The sequence below is a fragment of the Polypterus senegalus genome, chromosome 16 (assembly GCF_016835505.1).
Source record: "Polypterus senegalus isolate Bchr_013 chromosome 16, ASM1683550v1, whole genome shotgun sequence".
In the NCBI taxonomy this organism is placed as follows: domain Eukaryota; kingdom Metazoa; phylum Chordata; class Cladistia; order Polypteriformes; family Polypteridae; genus Polypterus; species Polypterus senegalus.
The window spans coordinates 3,806,747-3,823,471 of NC_053169.1; the positions used below are offsets into that span (position 1 = coordinate 3,806,747).

The window sequence follows — 16,725 nt, forward strand, 5'->3', positions numbered from 1 at the left end:
GAAATGAAACAAAGAGAGCAAAGCCTGGCAGAGGCCCACCCATCGGAGGACACGCCAAGCATTCCACAAACTCTTAATGGCGACCCCCAAAATCGGCGAATCACAGAAAGAAAGAAAGAAAGAAACCAGACTGAGGGGCTCAGGCCAGCGTCTGAGCGGGCACTCTGAGGGCACTCAACACCGATGTAGAGGGCCAACTGGCAGGAAGGCGAGTGGGCACACGTCATGTGCTCTTGTCATCCGACTTCCTCGTCGCTGTCAGTTCTTCACATTGTGGGGGGCTGCGTGACGGTGCCAGCCGCCCTGCTGGATCTTTTGTGCCCGTTTCTTTGTTTTTGTCTGCCGTCGTGTGACAACAAGGACCTGACGCTTTCACATTCTCTTTAATACTTCACTTCAGGCAAAGTGGCGCAGCGACCCCCTCACGTCATGAAGATCACCAGAAGCAGACGTGAAGTGCGAGTGGCGCGGCAGGCAGACGGGCAACGGGGGCAGGCGGGCGACGGGGGGCAAGAAGAAGCTACAAGGAGGACATCAAGAGCGTAGTCGGCAGAACCCCAAACTCGGGAATGAGAAACTGAGCTGCAGTGGGGTTTGGGGTTGGGGGGTACTAAAGACCCAGAGCGTCACATGACAATCGGGTCACATGGCCAGCAACAGACATAGCAATCCAGAAACAAACCACGCGTCGCTTCACGGCTTTGCTTTGCTTTCATTCCCTGAGGTTGGCATCTGATGGTGTGTGAGGTCATGTGACGCGGGGATCGTGGGGACCCTTGGTTTTTTTTATGGTGGTCCATCTCTAATGGTCACCTGGCCACAGTGACAGACGTGACGCTGGCTGTCCTCGGCTCCTCGGCCTTCATCTAATCGCAGCCACGTGAGGAGGAAGACGAGCCTTGGCATAAGAAATGGAAGTCTGCACTTGAATGGATTTTCTCAGAGTAATTAAACTCGGGTGGTCTCGGGGGCTTAATGAGAAACACGACTTGAGCAGATGAAGAGCACTTTCAAGTCGCGTCCTCCTGAGGCGAAAAGAAGAAAAAAAAGCGTTTTGTAAGACGCGGCCCCCCGGTGTGACTCGTCCAGCGCGTCGAGCTTCTGTCTGAAGGAGGGTGGGGGCTGCCGGGGGCAGTGGGATGCATTCTAAAAAGAAAAAGATACAGAAGTGGGTCCTCATTCCAAAACTGAAGAGACCCCCCCCTCCAAACACAGAGGGAGCTGAGGAGTGAGGATGTCACCAGCAGAGACCCCAGAGGTGACCCTGGAGCCACAAGTGCATGACGTGCATCCGTCAGACCACCCCTGGAGTAGCAGATCAGCACCAGAGACAGAGCAGGGGGCGCTAAGGGCAATTAGTTGGACTCAGGACCACCGACAGCGAGCCATTAGCCTGGTGTCTTCATGGACCCCGAGTCTTGGGTTCAAGTGAAGGTGGTCTGGGTTTGCGTGGAAGGACATGCAGGCTAGGAGGGCTGGTGACACTAAATTGGCACTGGTGTGTGTGCCCACCCGTCCTGTATGCCCCTCCCGAAGCCCTCAGGTCTCCATCGCAGGTCCTGTTTGTCACACTTTATGAGTTTCTTCTTTCTGATGTCACCAGATGCACGTCACCCACTACAGGATGAGTGTGTATTCCGTGGGGGGCCGCGTTTTAATTATAAAGTCAGATGCCCCTGCAATTTGAATGCATCGGACGTCTTTGCTCCTTTGTGGCCATCAGAGCGTGTCCACACACATGGGGGGTGGTCTCGCCTTGGTGGCCGGTCATTGTTGGGGTCCGTCAGTCTGGCGGATCGGATTCGAACACCTCAGACACGCTTGCTTTCACTATGTGGGGCTCCTCAAGCTGCTTAGTGACAGGCAGGAGATGGCAGCCTGGCATAACATTCACGGGTGGTGGGGGTCCTGGGTAACAGCCTTGAAGGTGCCAGTCGTCCCACATTTGTCTCAAATGGCATATGCATTAGCAGACTCTGTTAACTCCGCCCCTCCTGAAAGACGTCATGGCGTTGAAGGCGGAGCCCAGATAGGCTGGCAGGGGGCTCCACGGACAGGGTATCCATGGGTATACATGGTGGCATGTATGCTGGCAGACGTGGCTACCACAGCAGATGACTTTCACGGTATGACGGCCCCCGAATATATTGAAATACCTGACCCACCCACCAGGGGGCGTCTTTCTTCTCCCTAGTGACTCCTCGTGATGCCCTCTGCTGGCCATCTGTCTGGACAGTGACACTCACTGACCCTGGGGACTCGTGAAGTGACCGCGCCATCTGTCCTCCCACAGCTGAGTGGTCATTGACCCCCAGAAACAGAGGGGCTCTCTGAGAAGGTCCAGTCGTTTGAGTGGCCAGCGCTCTCAATGTTAAACTCTAGCCCTGACCGATGGCTGAGTGGACTGTCACTCGTCCAACCAGGGCTCTCGGGGTCGGCGACAAGACCACCAACATCCAGGAGGACGAGGAGCTCGAAGGTGGAACGTGAAAGCGATGAGCAGCGCGGTTGGAAATGGCGGTCTGGGCTGATTTACTCGTTTTAGGACCCTTGGTGATTCTAAGGGTAAAGTCAGAGGTTCTGCTCAGGCGGACACTGATGGGGGGCCGGTGGGATTGGAGAAACTAAACATAGCCAGGCTTTGTACCCAACAGAAATGTGTTTGAGTCATCGACATGTGACATCCGAAGAGGTCACAAGTTAATGAAGATTGTCAGCGACTCCTGGCTTCACGTCACAAGAGAAGAACGTCCCACCGTGACCGGGCGGATTGTCCTGCCATCTTCAACCTGACTCTCTGGGTGTGAACTGCAATTACCCAGGGTTACAGTAGGTGACCAATGTGCCACCGTGCCACTCCAAAGGGAGAGCCCTAAAAGTCACAGGTGAGCACAAATGCAGCTTGGCACTGAGGAGTGCCCGACGTGTGACGGGGTCCCATTGGCTTCCGAGAGACCGTCTTGTCCTTGCAGCTTTGGAGGGGCTTCTGGGCTCCGTGGGGGGCTTCTCGTTTCCCTTGCTGCCACGTCATTTGATTTGATTTCCCACTCGGTGCTCACTAACTGATTCCACTGATGGCGGGTCGAGGACAGCGGAGGCTTCTGACCTGAGACAAGGACATCACTGGGGACACCGGGTGGGGGCACAGCATGGCGTGATGGTTCACTCTCTTATGCTGCCAGTCAATGCCAGTGGGTGGCAGGTGTGTGCCCTCTGAGGCTTGCCAGCCTGGCTATTCTTCTTCCCATTTACATGTCACTTCATTTGAAATTTAAGGGCAGACGCCCGCACCATGTGGGCTGCCCTTATTGGCACCATGGGCCAGCAGGCATGTGCCAGTCCAGAGCTGGCCTTGTCACCAATGACTCTGTGGCTTAAGAAGGGTCAGGGCTCATCTGATTGGCTGCTGTATAGCGCCTTTCACCTTTCATTCTTGCCGCCTCCCGTCTTGCCAATGGTGTCCATCGTCGGCCCCTCCATGCACTTGCAGACCCCAGCGCTGATGTTCATTTTGACAGAAGACCCCCCATCACAACTCCAGCAGTGGCCCACCCTCCTCGTTTCAGGGTCCGCTCCGCTTCTTTCTTGTTTCCATTTTGAGTTCTTCTGCTTGTCCGTCTGGGTTGACGTTTTCTTTGTTTTCTCTTCTTTTTTTGCAGTGAAGAAGGCCATCGAGCTCAAGTCCCGAGGGGTCAAGATGCTCCCGAACAAGGACAGCAACCACAAGAGCACCGTCTGTAAGTCTCCGGCCCCCTGGGCCCCCCTCGGCCACCCCGGGCCCACCTCGGCTCTCCTCATTCCTGTTTTGTTTTCCTTTGCTTTTCCCTTCCCAATTTCCCAGAGAGCACACTTGTCATTTGTCACTTTCTGGGTCACTTTCTGAGCTTCTCGTTGTGGCCTCCACTGTTGCTATGCTACGCCAGTCGACCCCCTTTAGGCTTTGGTCACCTTTTAAACCAAATCCCCTACTGCAGGGATGGGCAGAGATGAAGGAAAAGCCCTTGAACTGTCACTTAGTCGGCCATCGCCCAAGATCCCATCCTCCTCTTCTTCATCTTCCTCTTCTTTTTCATTTTCAAATTGTTTTTTGTATTCTTTTTATTCTTGGAAACATCAAAAGAGTGAAACCAAGGGGCCGAGTGATCAGACAGCTGGCAGTGCCAGGGGTGGAGAGTGGCATCGGGGTGCACTGATCTCATCAGGGTCCTGGAGTACTGCTCTGGAATGAAGCATTCAGTATAGGTGGAGAGGTGAAACAGAGGGACAGACAGACAGACAGAGAGACAGAGAAATGAAAGACGCTATATAACAGACAGACAGACAGAGAGGTGAAAGGCGCTATATAACAGACAGACAGACAGAGAGTTGAAAGGCGCTATATAACAGACAGACAGACAGACAGAGAGGTGAAAGGCGCTATATAACAGACAGACAGACAGACAGAGAAGTGAAAGCCGCTATATAACAGAGGGACAGACAGAGAGGTGAAAGGCGCTATATAACAGAGGGACAGACAGACAGAGAGTTGAAAGGCGCTATATAACAGACAGACAGACAGACAGACAGAGAAGTGAAAGCCGCTATATAACAGAGGGATGGCTGCCTGATAGATTGACAGATCAGCTAAAGGCAGTGTGCAGCAAGTAGATATAAAAGGCACTATATAGTCGAGGTGACATCCTGGACACGTGGCTGTGACGTGACGGTGGCCTTTTGGTGGCTCCGTTCGTTGTCGGCGTGACAGGCGGCTGTTTTATTTCTTTTTCTTTTTTTTTTTTAATCTTTTCAAACCGACGCCACGCATGAAGAATTTCTCCAGCAAATAATGACGGGCGTCTCTCGGGAGTGCGCGGCCCGTGTTACGAATGCCCCCAATAATGTCACCTCGGCCCGAGCAGCAGAGCATTAAGAGTGACATGCCAAAGCGGATGTGACACTAACGGCTTGTGTGGGACCCCCGGGACTCGCTCGCCGGTTTGTCACCAGGCTGCGCCGCTGGATGCCGCACTTTGGGGGGCTGCACTCAGCTCGTGCCTTGTTAATGCCAAACGTGACACGCACAGGGCAGGCCGATGGAAGTCAGGATGATCAGCTGTCCTGTCACTAACGTCCTGACTCTTGTGTCACCTCTGAGTGCAGGCGGAGGTCATGCAGACTCAAAGAGAGCTTCTCAGACTCCCAAAACGACTCTTCTTAGATAAGAGAGAGCCTTGAGCCCACCGTGGACATTCATGGGGTGGCAATGACTCATCTGAAGAAGCTACGGAGGCCACTGCGCCGCTAATCTGAGGAGTTGCACATCGCCACCCACTGCTGGAGATGTATGGCAGCACACCACTTGCTCTGTCACTTGTGTTCGTCTGACAGTGACAGTGGGGCTCTCTCACGTCACCACATTAAGAGCACACAGTGACAGGACAAAGCCCATTGGATGCCATGCCCAAAGACCAAGGAGCTGGAGATCCTTCTGACGGGTGAGAAGTGAGCTACACGAGGGCATCCCCAGAGAGGACAGTAAGACGGTCACCCGTGTCTGGCTGGCCTACTCCATGAGGTCACTTCTGATGGTTGCTTTGTATCCCAACACTTAGATTTGGCTGAGAGATGAGCACCACAGAGCCACTTGAACCCACAGCTGGCAGCAGTGTGCAGCTACCAACAGCCCCGTGCCAGTGCCCAAGATGAACGACTCTGAGGGTCAAGTCCTATAAACTCACAGCACACTTCAGAAAACTAGGAGCCCTGATTGACCCATCCTGGCCGTCTTTAGGGATGTGGGATGAGAAATGGAGGAAACCCCCCCAGGAGGGAGGGATGAGCAAAGGGAGAACATCCAGGAGGTGCCAAGGGCCAAGAATACCCACCATGGCTAATGGTAAACCTGACTGGTAACACACACACACACCAGCACAGTTCCTGGTCTCCTTGAACCCTGAGCACTCAGTCCTCCTTAAAGGCGCAGGTATCTCACCCAGTGAGCGACTGCACAGTTCTACCACCCAGTCCTCTCCCACTTCACCACAGCTTCCCACCTGGTGACCCTTCAGCATCATGCGTCAACTTGGAGGTCTTGGAACCCCGTGCTAGCCCACCAGGGTGCTTCAGTCTGGGCCCTGTCAGGTGGGCTGCCCTCTGGCATCCTTCCCAGACTCCCCAGACCACCACATGTGGTAATGACTGACCCCTTCAACCTCCCCACAGCAGTCCTTCTTTTAAGATCTTGCTAGGGACTCTCTGGGTCTTGAACTGCCTTGTGCCACCTGGGCATCTGGGCACTGCCTGCCCATCTCTGATCAGGAATGAGTGCAGGTGAGTTATTAAGTGTAAGATGGCATTCGAGTTCCTGATGGCACATGTGGAATACATACGAGTATGTGGGCACGGAAGGTCTCGGACCTGGGGGACAGAACAGGGAGAAGAGGTACATCAGAACTGTCTGCCAGGCTTGTGCCCTCGCCAATGAAGAAGCTCAAGCCGTCGTGGAGTGTAAACCAGGAGAAGTGCCCCTCATCTGTACACGTGCTGTAAGGGTCTCTCCTCTGAAGCAGACATTCTGTCTACTGCTGATGTGTGGCACTCAAACCCATGGAAGGAACCCTCAAGCTGTAACATGAACCACTGAGATATCATCTGAAGGCAGGTGGGCACCTTTGGGGGTCCAAATTATAAAAAGAGAGAGAATGACTATAGAAAGACGAGGAGGGCGACTGGGCTGATTCAGGACCACGGAGAGCAACTAAAGCGTGAGGAGTGAATTCAGCACCATGGAGAGCCGAGAAGAGCCGATTCAGCACCACGGAGAGCAAACGAGGAGGAGCAAAGACTGACGGACGCAAACCGAGCGGCGACTGAGAGCGGCAGGGCTGAAGTGTTTAAAGGATGGGCAGGACTTGAGACCCCCAGCTGTAATAAAGGTGGACATGATGACACTGTGCCAATGATGACACGTTTTGGGTGGCTGTGCCCAAAAAGCTCTTGTCAAAGTTAAAAGCAGCCTGATGGTCTCGTCTCGTTGACCCCTCTAAGCTCAGCTGGCGTCTTGCCTCGCCCGCTTATTGTGCCTGTCTGACTTGTCGTGAAGCTGACTTTGAATTCCCAGTTGGATTTTTTCGGAATCTTTACCATGTGAAGAAGAAACTCTCAGGAGTGTCTGAGCGAGGGACCCGGCCAAACTGTCAAACGGATCATGTAGAACGCCGGCTGGTGAAGGGAGCCGCCAAGGCTGGAATCCCCCCAGAGACCTCCAGCAGCTCAGCCTGTGAAATGAGGAGGCCATGCGATAAAAGTGAGACGTCCTCCCAGGCTGGAGTGTCTAAGCACGGGTTCAAGTCTCCTCCACACGACTGCATGGAGGCATGAGCCAGCCGACCACAAACGACTAGGATAGAGACGGAGAAGCAGCAGACCACCGGGGGCAAAGGGCAAAGCCCAGGAGATGAACGTTTACTGAAATGACATGCAAAAGGGCAGAAGCAAAAGGCCAAAATAATTTAAGAAAACCCGACTGGCAGGTCAAAAATGAACATCAAAGTAAACCGAGCAAGAAGGACGGGAGAAGTGTTTAGAAAAATCAACATCTGCTGGGATAAGTCCACAGTCGAGGGTGGCACCAACTTGCAAAGTGTCACTGTGGGACCACCATGAAGGACGAAATAGAAAACAACATGTGATCAAAAATGAGCTGGAGCTGGCGAGAAAAAAGCTCGTTGTAATACAGGGAATGAAGAGCACCAGCAGGACTCACCAAACCAAAAGCGGAGCTCCAATAGCAGACGCCGGCTGGCACTCGAGGTCTGGCAGCCTTGGACAACCAGGAAGAGTAACGCGGCCTCTGCGTCACGAGAAGGACAAAAGCAGTGAGAGAGATTCAGGACCAAGGAGAGCTGCTGAGGAGCAGCGGCTGAAGGATGACGAGATCCATGATGCTGAAGAGATGACAGGACCGGACTGAGAGGCTGATCTCAGCGGTCACTTGTTGATGTCACAAGCTAATAACGGAGGCCATCCTTAAGTGACATGGCACACTAGGGGGGCCTCACCAGGGGTACTGGCTGGAGTGGCGGCCTGACTGTTACAAAAAAGACAAAGCAGCAGCCGAGGAGGAGCTGAGGAGAGCAAATGGGGGGCCATTCAGGATGAGGATGACGAGGACAGCTGAAGGAAGTGAAGGTCGACCAGAATGGGGGGGCGGCTTGTTAACGCCTCAGACAACAATGGGGGTTAGCAGCTGATTTGATTTGGAGAGCCGTGTGCAGCTCCAGCCTCCGTGTTACAGAAGACACAGCAGCACGTGAGGAGGCCCCGAGTCGACTTCACCTTTAACTGGGGGTGCATTGCGTTTCCAGATCTGACCTGCCAGTCTAGTTATCCTGAAGGTGGCAGCGCTGAGTAAGGAATGCCGGTGTTTGGGCTCTTGGCTCGACTTGGCGGCTCAGTTTAATGTTTCTTTCTCTTGTGCTGGTTGTCCAAATCGCTTCATCCATCACAGCCAGCCTGATATGTTTTCTCTCTTGATATTTAATTTGCTGTGCGTTGTGAAGCTCATCTTTGTGTAAAAGGCAGAGACGTCAGTCAAACATCGATATTCTTTAATGAGTAAAAAGAGAAGAGCCAGCACCATGGAGAAGGTGTGCCAGGTGACTACAGGAGACGATGGCAGCTGCACATGGCAGACCCTACACTGGCGTTCAGGTGCTGGGTGGTGCAGAGCGGAGCAAAACGAGGACTGTCCGGTGTCATCGTCAGTAATGGTGGTCGCCAGTGGTGATCAGGTCAGACTTGGAGCAAAGCCAACACTCTTTATCCCAACGCTCTTCATCTGGGCACCACCACAGACTAAAACCACAAAGCACGACTCTTAAACAAAGGGAGCGCGCTTACACCAAACCGTTTAAGATGCGTTTCGGCTTCCACCAATCACAATACAGATAAACACGATCTTCTGAAGGCCCCAAAAGAATCTTCAACACAGACAGACAGACACACAGACTTACCTGGAGGGAGAAGCAAGCCTCGCGTTTAATATTCATAATGAAGCGTGTCTGTAATTCTACTCCTCTGATGGTGGTGACCACTCCGGACATGATGGACCATCAGAACAACGAGAGCAGACCATCCAGTCCAACAAAGCTGGCCAGTCAGGTTCAGAATATCTCAGCCACCAAGGACGGGCACAGGCAGGACTGGTCAGACAGAAAGGGGCACTTGTGGTGAAGTCATCTCCAGAAGCTCAGTGGATATGGGCAGCGCATGAGCCACACACACTCATGACATGCCAACGCGTTGTGCCGCCACCCAGCTCTTTAATCACCCTAATGAGAGAATCAGGTCCTCACAGCAGCTTCATGACAGGTCCATGTCTGAAGGTCGCTGACGTCCCACTCTCTGCTACACTTCACGATACTTCATCCCATGTGCCTGTGGTTCTTCATGTGACACTCCTGTGAGATCCTCACTCTGTCCCTGAACAGCAGGGGTCCAGTGTGCTTTTCCCCTTCATGACTTTGAACATCGCAGTCGTGTCACATGATATTATGAGTTTCCTTTAACTGATCAGGTTCTCCTCGTAGTTCAAGCCCAGATGGTCTCCTCTGGACGTTCTCTGACACGCCGCCTGTGTCCCTCACTTGCTCTCCTGCGTTCCTTCTTTGGTGCTGTTTTCTGTTTTTTTGGCCATCTGGAGGTCAGAGATCCACCTGGTGCTCCATGTGTGGCCTCACCAGTGTCTCATAGAGCTTTAGGACAGCCTCCACTTTAGCCGGCCATATTACTAAGTGTCTACTGAGATCCACCATCGCACTTCCTTTCCTAATTTTAAACTCTTAATCCTCAACTCCTACAAGCTTTCCTCGTCAGTCACACTCTGCTGGTCCCTCTTCCCTGGTCCTTTTCTCGTGCTGCTCCATCCTTTCTGTAATATGGAGACTATGAGGCCTCACACGTGTGGACCTGCCTCTATACAGATGGCCATTATGTACCCCAAAATCCTTCACGAAGTCTCGATATCGACAGGACAGTAACAGTCCGCCACAACTCCCAGGTCCTCCAGTTCTGACGCTGCATGTGACGTTTTATTTACATGCAGTCAGCGTTTGGAGGTCCTCATGAAGGACGATAGGCTGTGCACTGTGGAGTGCAGTCCACAGGAGGTAATTCTTCAGCTCTACTGTACAACATACTGCTGAGGTCTCATCTGGAGTCCTGTCTTCAGTTTCTGTCTTCAAAAGAACACGAGCGAGAAACTCAAGAGGAGGACGAGGAGCAAAGACAGAAGAGGCAGAATGTGCCTTTGGGTGAGTGACTAAGAGGTGACCTGATTGAAGAATTTAAAGTTATGACAGGAAGTCTGTGTTCAGATTAGGACCTCATCTTATCAGAAGGACAAAGCAGCACCAGACAAAGTCCAGAGGAGAGCGGCCATGGAGCGAAGACTGGCGTGGCTGAGCCTTTAGGTGATTAAGAGGTGACTTCATTGACATTGCAAAAATGAAACGGTGCATCTCAGTGGCTTCTTCACAACATCCCAAACTCACACTATGACGCGGTAGTGTGGTGGTCTCACCTGGAGAGTCTCCAGATTACCGCACAAATAGACAAGGCAGTGCTAGAGGACCAGCCGGGCTGATTCAGGACCACGGAGAGCGAGAGAGGAGGACGAATGGAGGCAAAGTGATCTCAGCACCACGGAGAGCGGCAGTTCCGGTAAATGGAGATGTCGAAGTGACCTGATTGAGGTGTCGCTGAGAGCTGGCAGAGGTGGACTCCAGCCGCTTGGTTATGTCGAGTTCTTCAACACTGACACAAGGGAACAGGCGGACACGGTTTGCTTCACACACTTGGGCAGGGGTGCTGACAGTAACGCCCTGAGGACCTTGAGGTCTCACCCCAGGGATACTTGGAGGAAATGTGGCTTAAGTGTGTCAGCTGAAGTCTGGCCGTAACGCTGTTAGTGGCCTCATGAATGAGCAGACGCCCACCAGTGAGACAGTCGGTTTAATGAGGGGCTCACACGGTCCCCCCTCAGGGCTGTCGCTCCAAGCCACTGGACAGTGTTGAGTGTCCATTTGAAGGACTTGTCTCTTGCACGAGCCTAAGGGTTGGATGTTGTGAACTGACCCTGCCAGTCGTTGAGCGTGAGGGTCCCTTGGGGTGACTTTGAAGGCCTCGGCCAGTCAGGTGAGGAGGACATGGCTGAGCCTGGACAGGTGCTACTCTTCCACTCTCTGATTCTCATTGTGCTGGGCCACTGCTTGGAGGTCGAGGAGAGTCCATGGCATGATTGATCGATCGATCGATTGATTGATTGATTGATTGATAAGCTCCATTCATGGCTTTGTGTCTGTTTTCAATACAGTGAGCCAAGCAGGAGTCGGCGTGGCATCAGATGTGTGTCCAGATCCTGGGATTCCAGAAAATGGCAAGCGCTTGGGCTCCGATTTCCAGTAAGCCCCCCTTACTTTTTTTATCCTTGTACCCTACTTGTTACCCATCATTTTTTAAATGTTAGCTGAAAGTGCCCAATAGATGCCCCTCAATGGCGTCTGTTCTGAAGGGTCACTCTAGAAGTTTGATTCACATCACTCTGGTAAGAGGGGCCTTTGGGTGGGCAGCCTCAGTGCTACTTGTGAAGACCAAACAAATCATCTACTTAGATGGTCTTCCATGGCAGTCAGTGACTCACCGTGGCAGGCCCCCACCAGCAATGCTTTATTGTCATGGCACACAAGGTCCTACAGCGTGCCCAAAAAGTCTGACCATGAGATGTGTCACACGCCAGGGCCAAAGACTTGCGGTGATTGCCACCCTCAAAGCAACTGTCTTCTGAGCAATGCCAATTGCTGCCAGCCTAGAGCTTATTTGGCACTGGGGCGCTCCATTTCATGTCCTCAGGGGGCTTGGGGGCTTCATTTTTGCCCCTTGGGTATTCAGCTTCTGCTGGTGAGGCGCTTCCTCTGAGATGGTGGGCACTCTCAGCATTGTGCCACCTGCCCATCCTGCTGCACCTCCTCCCATAGAGCTAATCAGGGTCACCGCTGAAGAATCTGCTCAGGGTGACAAGTTGGACCCCCAATTGCCATGTTTGACTAATGGTGGGTTTGTTCATTGTCAACTGACCGTGAGTAGTCCACCTTTACCCAGACTGTGGGCACTGTAGGGGTCTGGAGCTCTAAATCTGCATGTCATAAGGTGCCCACTACCAGCTGAACACACATTTCAGGTGCCCTGTCATTCCCTAGGATAGGGTGGTCTACTACGTCATCCCCGACCCTCGAGATAAGTGAAGTGGTCACCATTGAGTTGGGCTCAACCTTACAAAATGGGGGTCCACCCACTGACTAAGCTCATTTTATGTGGGTAAGTCACAGGTGCCAAAATGGAGGTGGCATTACTAGGACGTCAGCGTGGGGAGGGCATTTGGCTGTGCAATTAAATTTCAGTATAAGCTGAATGTTATTTTTACTGAATTTAATTGGGTGGGCACAGTGTGCCAGCTCTTTGTCTCCTTGTGAGATGGCCCTGTCCAGGCCACGCCCACGTGTAGCTCCGCCTTTGGGAGACCCGTCCAGGAGTTAGGGTTAGCTGCCCACTCTTTACATAGTGCCACCCAGAGCACCTCACAAGTGTCTGAAGCTCTTTTGTCACTTTGTGTCACAGCGTGACTAAGGTGTGGCTTTTATGTCTGTGATTCCCGCAGGGTCGGCGCCACCGTGCAGTTCTCGTGTGACGACAGCTACGTCCTCCAGGGCTCCAAGAGCATCACCTGCCAGAGAGTGACCGACACGCTGGCGGCATGGAGTGACCACCGGCCAGTGTGCCGCGGTAAGTGTGAGTGACTGCCCAGTCCTGGCGGCGAGTGCCCACTCTTTACCCTCCAGCTCTCGTCTGTCATTTTAAATGTCACCGGGACCACCCGGCTGGCGTATTCTCCACCAACGAGCCACCAGGCCCCTGTGGGTCCCGCTTGTTCTTCCCGTGTCTTTGTGTTCGGCTTTCTTCCCAAAGATCTGCGTGTGTTGGGTAATCGGTGGCACAAACTTGACCCCCAGTGACTGAGTGTGCCCAGCGGTGCCCTGAGATGAAGCAGCTTCACCTCCGTTCATGCCTGTGGGCACTCAGGCTCCAGCACCCCCTGAACTGGATTCATCCGGTGTGATAGACCCAAATGACTTGGCAGTGTCGAGTCTGCATTGGTAGAACGGAGGGCTGCGTGGGGCCGGCTTCAGGCGGATGGCAGGAGCTTCATTTACACCGATGCCAATGTAGGTGCCCTCTGTGTGGCTGGCTCTGTCTTGCACTCCTGGACGGAGGTTCAAGTAGCTGCAGGTGCATCGACGTGGCCTACGTGTCGGTCATCTGGGGGTCTCGTTGGCTTTTCACATTTTTTTTTCTGGTCAAACTCCCATGAAATTGACTGCGGCAAAGTGCCAGCTGTTGTGTGGCAATAAAACGGATTCCCGTGGTCCGCGTCCCAGTGGCGCTCCTGCTAAGAGAGGTGACCTTCTGTGGTGGGACATGGACGTCCCTGAGCTACAGCAACACAGGTGGCAAGAACAGATGCCACTGCCTGTGTCACTTTGGTCACTAGTCGTGACATCTCCAGGTGTCCCCAAGACGTCTGAGTGGGCACCCAGTCCAGGCCTGGCTCTGTCTTGAGCCCAGTGCTGGAATGCCAGTTCATGCAGACCACCGGGCTGGCTGAGGTGCCCCCTGCAGGTCCGGGTCCTGCCTTGCACCTCTTGCCTCCAGCCCCCCATAGCCCCACATATGACTTGCTGGCTTGGACCCTTCTGGTATCAAACCTGCATTGCCCACTCGGGGTCTCCTGGGTTTTGTGCGAAGTGGGAGATGCCACTTCATGGCGGGCACCCTAATGCACCTAATTCCTCACTCTGTGTTGATTTAGGTGCCCCCCCCCGACACCACGTCAAACCTGAATTGAACTTCATGGGGTTGGTGATGCCAATCTTCATTGTCAAAGTTCAGGGTCACGGGGGTCTGGAGCCTGTCCTGACCTGGGGGGCATCTTGATGGTCCGTGCTCTGACGATGTTGTGTTGTTGATTTGGAGTTTCACCTCCATCTCCCTCTGCACCCGTGACAGGAGTGCCCATCCGCCTCGCCAGGTGGCAGTACCCCCACCTCTAACCAGTCTGCTTTGCCTCCCTTTCTCTCAACAGCAAGGACATGTGGGTCAAACCTGAGAGGGCCGAAGGGTGCCATCACGTCCCCAAACTACCCGGTCCAGTATGAGAACAACGCGCACTGTGTCTGGGTCGTCACCGCCGCGGACCCTCAAAAGGTGAGTCAGCCTGCGAACAGTCCTGTGTGTCACCTGTCACTTCCTGCCAGCCTGTGCCCACCACTAGCAGACATCTCCTCACTGTGGGCTCCGTTTCCTTCGCAGTGTCTGATTGGCTCCTCGCTTGTATCTGATGTTGGGACTGGCCGCTCTATTGGTTACCTAGCAACCCACATGAGATGGGTGGTGACCTGCATGTCCGCTGTGTGCGAGTGCCCAGTTCTGGCTGGCCGGACCACCACGTCACTTCTGCTGTCCCTTTGTGCCTTTCTTTGTTTGTTTAGTTGGTCCTTGTGTGACGTCACAGTGCCACCCTTTGACCTTTGTCATTACCACAGGAGCTTTGGCTCTTTAGCTGTCGGCTGCTGCTGTGTGGCCATGTGATGTCATCGCTGTGCCCCTATTGAAGACGGCCGTGCCCTCAGTCCTGGGCTCATGTGCTTTGCTGTTCCCTCGATTCCCGACTTGTGCCAACTGTTTCTGCCATTGGTCTGTGCCAGTCACATTTTGGCTTCGTTTTTTCTTTTTTCCCGTTCAGGTCTAATGTGGTCTTATGGAGAATCGTTTGGCATCGAGAAATTTACACCTTGTGCAACAGCTTAATGTCTTCTAGGGCGCCATTTTGTGATGGTGCTAATTTGGGCATACTGGGCATGAGGGGCACATGACACCAGACATGTGGCACTCTAAACAGCTGGCGCCAAAACCCACAAAGTGTCCGAGATTCCGGACTCCCTGTGGCTGGGCCTGGCTGACCTGACCCTTGGATGCCAGTTTATGTGTGCCCCTGGCAGTGCCAGCATAACGTTTTGGATGTTTGCCTTTTCCTCGCATGTCTTTAAATGTCTATACCCTCTCGGCTTTTTAGGGGGTCTCATGTCTCTGAGGGTCCCTTTTTAGTTGATCACTTCCTCGGATGCCTTTGGTCCCCCAACCAGCTGATCTTCTCTCAGGGATGCGTCCCCCCTGTGTGGCTCTGTCACTTTGAGCCCATTGTCACAGTGGTTCAGCCTTTCTAGTGATGCCTACTTGTCTTCCTTGGCTCGCTGGTGCCCGCTCCTCAAGTCCCTAAACACAGGGGGGCTTGTAAATCAGGCGGTAATCGCCTCTTGAAGATGGCTTGGTCCCACTCCAAACATTAAGCCACTAATGAGTCCTTCAGCAATCCTTGGCACACATGGCATCTGGGCAGCTCAGGCATTGAGTGATGCAATGCCAGGCCCCATTGGTACAGCTTTGAGGTGATCCACCAAACTGGCCTGGGGGTCACATCTCGGTTCTGGGCATCCCAAAGAAGCCTTTAGACAGGACAGTCCGGAATGGCGGGCATCAGCTGGCAGCTGAGGTTTCAATTGTTGCCTTGGCATGAACCCCGAAGCTCTGGCCCTGTGCCACTGGCTTAGCTGCTCCAGTTAAAGTGTCAGCCCATCATTGGCTGGCACCCCCTTGAGAAGAGGCTCGTATATTGCAGCTGTTGTTGCCAAGCCTCACTTCTCATGGGCAAATTGTACAAGCTGGGCATCAAGGTGAGGCATGGAAGGGTGAAAGTCCACCCATCCATCTCCTCTTCAGGCTATGAAGGTGTCAGGTGACGAGATTTTATCCTGGGACCATCGGGTACCAGTCAGGAGCCAACCCAGAAAGCAGTGCCAGTCCATCACTCCCTCACCTCCTGACAGTGACATTCTAACAGAGTGGCAAAGCCAAAGCCCACCCTGCCATTCTTCACCCTCCCCCAGGACTTCGTGTTCTGGAGGCTCAAGTGGCCACCCTCTCCCAGTGGTCTGCTGCCTGGCATGGCTGAGCTCCCCCAGTCTTGATGCCCACTCACAGGTGGCCCTCTGTGGCTAACGATCTCTCTCGGAGTCACCGCACATCCCACTTGCCCCGCCTCCAAAGGACCCTCCGTCATTTGGCTATCGTCCTGTGGCCTGGTGAAGGGCATGTGGCAAAGAAAGAGCAAGGGTCACCAACGTGGTACCTTTCCTCATTGGCACGCGGCCCCCTGGGTCATTAGATGAGAAGAGTCCCACCCGACGTGAACAGGACTGACCACATGATGCTCTGATCTGAAATAAGATGACGACAAACTCTCAGTCACGGTGGGCAAAGGAATCCACGAGTGAAGCCATCGCCAGCGACAGCCGACCTGCCTGCCAGGCAAAGGCTCCTCATGATTGTCTGCCATCAGCTGGCATCTCTTCCCGGGCTACGTCCAGCCTACCTCTCGATGATGCTGAGTCAGGCCCCAGCACCGCACGTCAATTACTAATGGGGACCAATGGAGTGGCTAGCAGTCACCAGGGGGCGCCACTAACAAGTCCTCACTGTGCAAAAAAAGGCACACGAAGTGAGCCACAGGTCACCTAACAGAAGGACAAGATGATGTCCAGCGGGGGCCACACACACACGTGACTTTGGCCGCCC

The 16,725-nt window shown here is 53.5% G+C and overlaps 1 protein-coding gene across 1 annotated transcript in view; it reads left to right on the forward strand.

The window, feature by feature from the left end:
- Positions 1-16,725, forward strand: part of LOC120517025 (CUB and sushi domain-containing protein 1-like) — a 293,367-nt gene that overhangs the window by 135,978 nt on the left and 140,664 nt on the right. The window contains exons 7-10 of the mRNA XM_039739099.1: positions 3,660-3,737; positions 11,354-11,441; positions 12,695-12,819; positions 14,177-14,298. Of these exons, the coding sequence (XP_039595033.1) occupies positions 3,660-3,737; positions 11,354-11,441; positions 12,695-12,819; positions 14,177-14,298 (413 nt within the window). The remainder of the gene's footprint in view (positions 1-3,659; positions 3,738-11,353; positions 11,442-12,694; positions 12,820-14,176; positions 14,299-16,725) is intronic.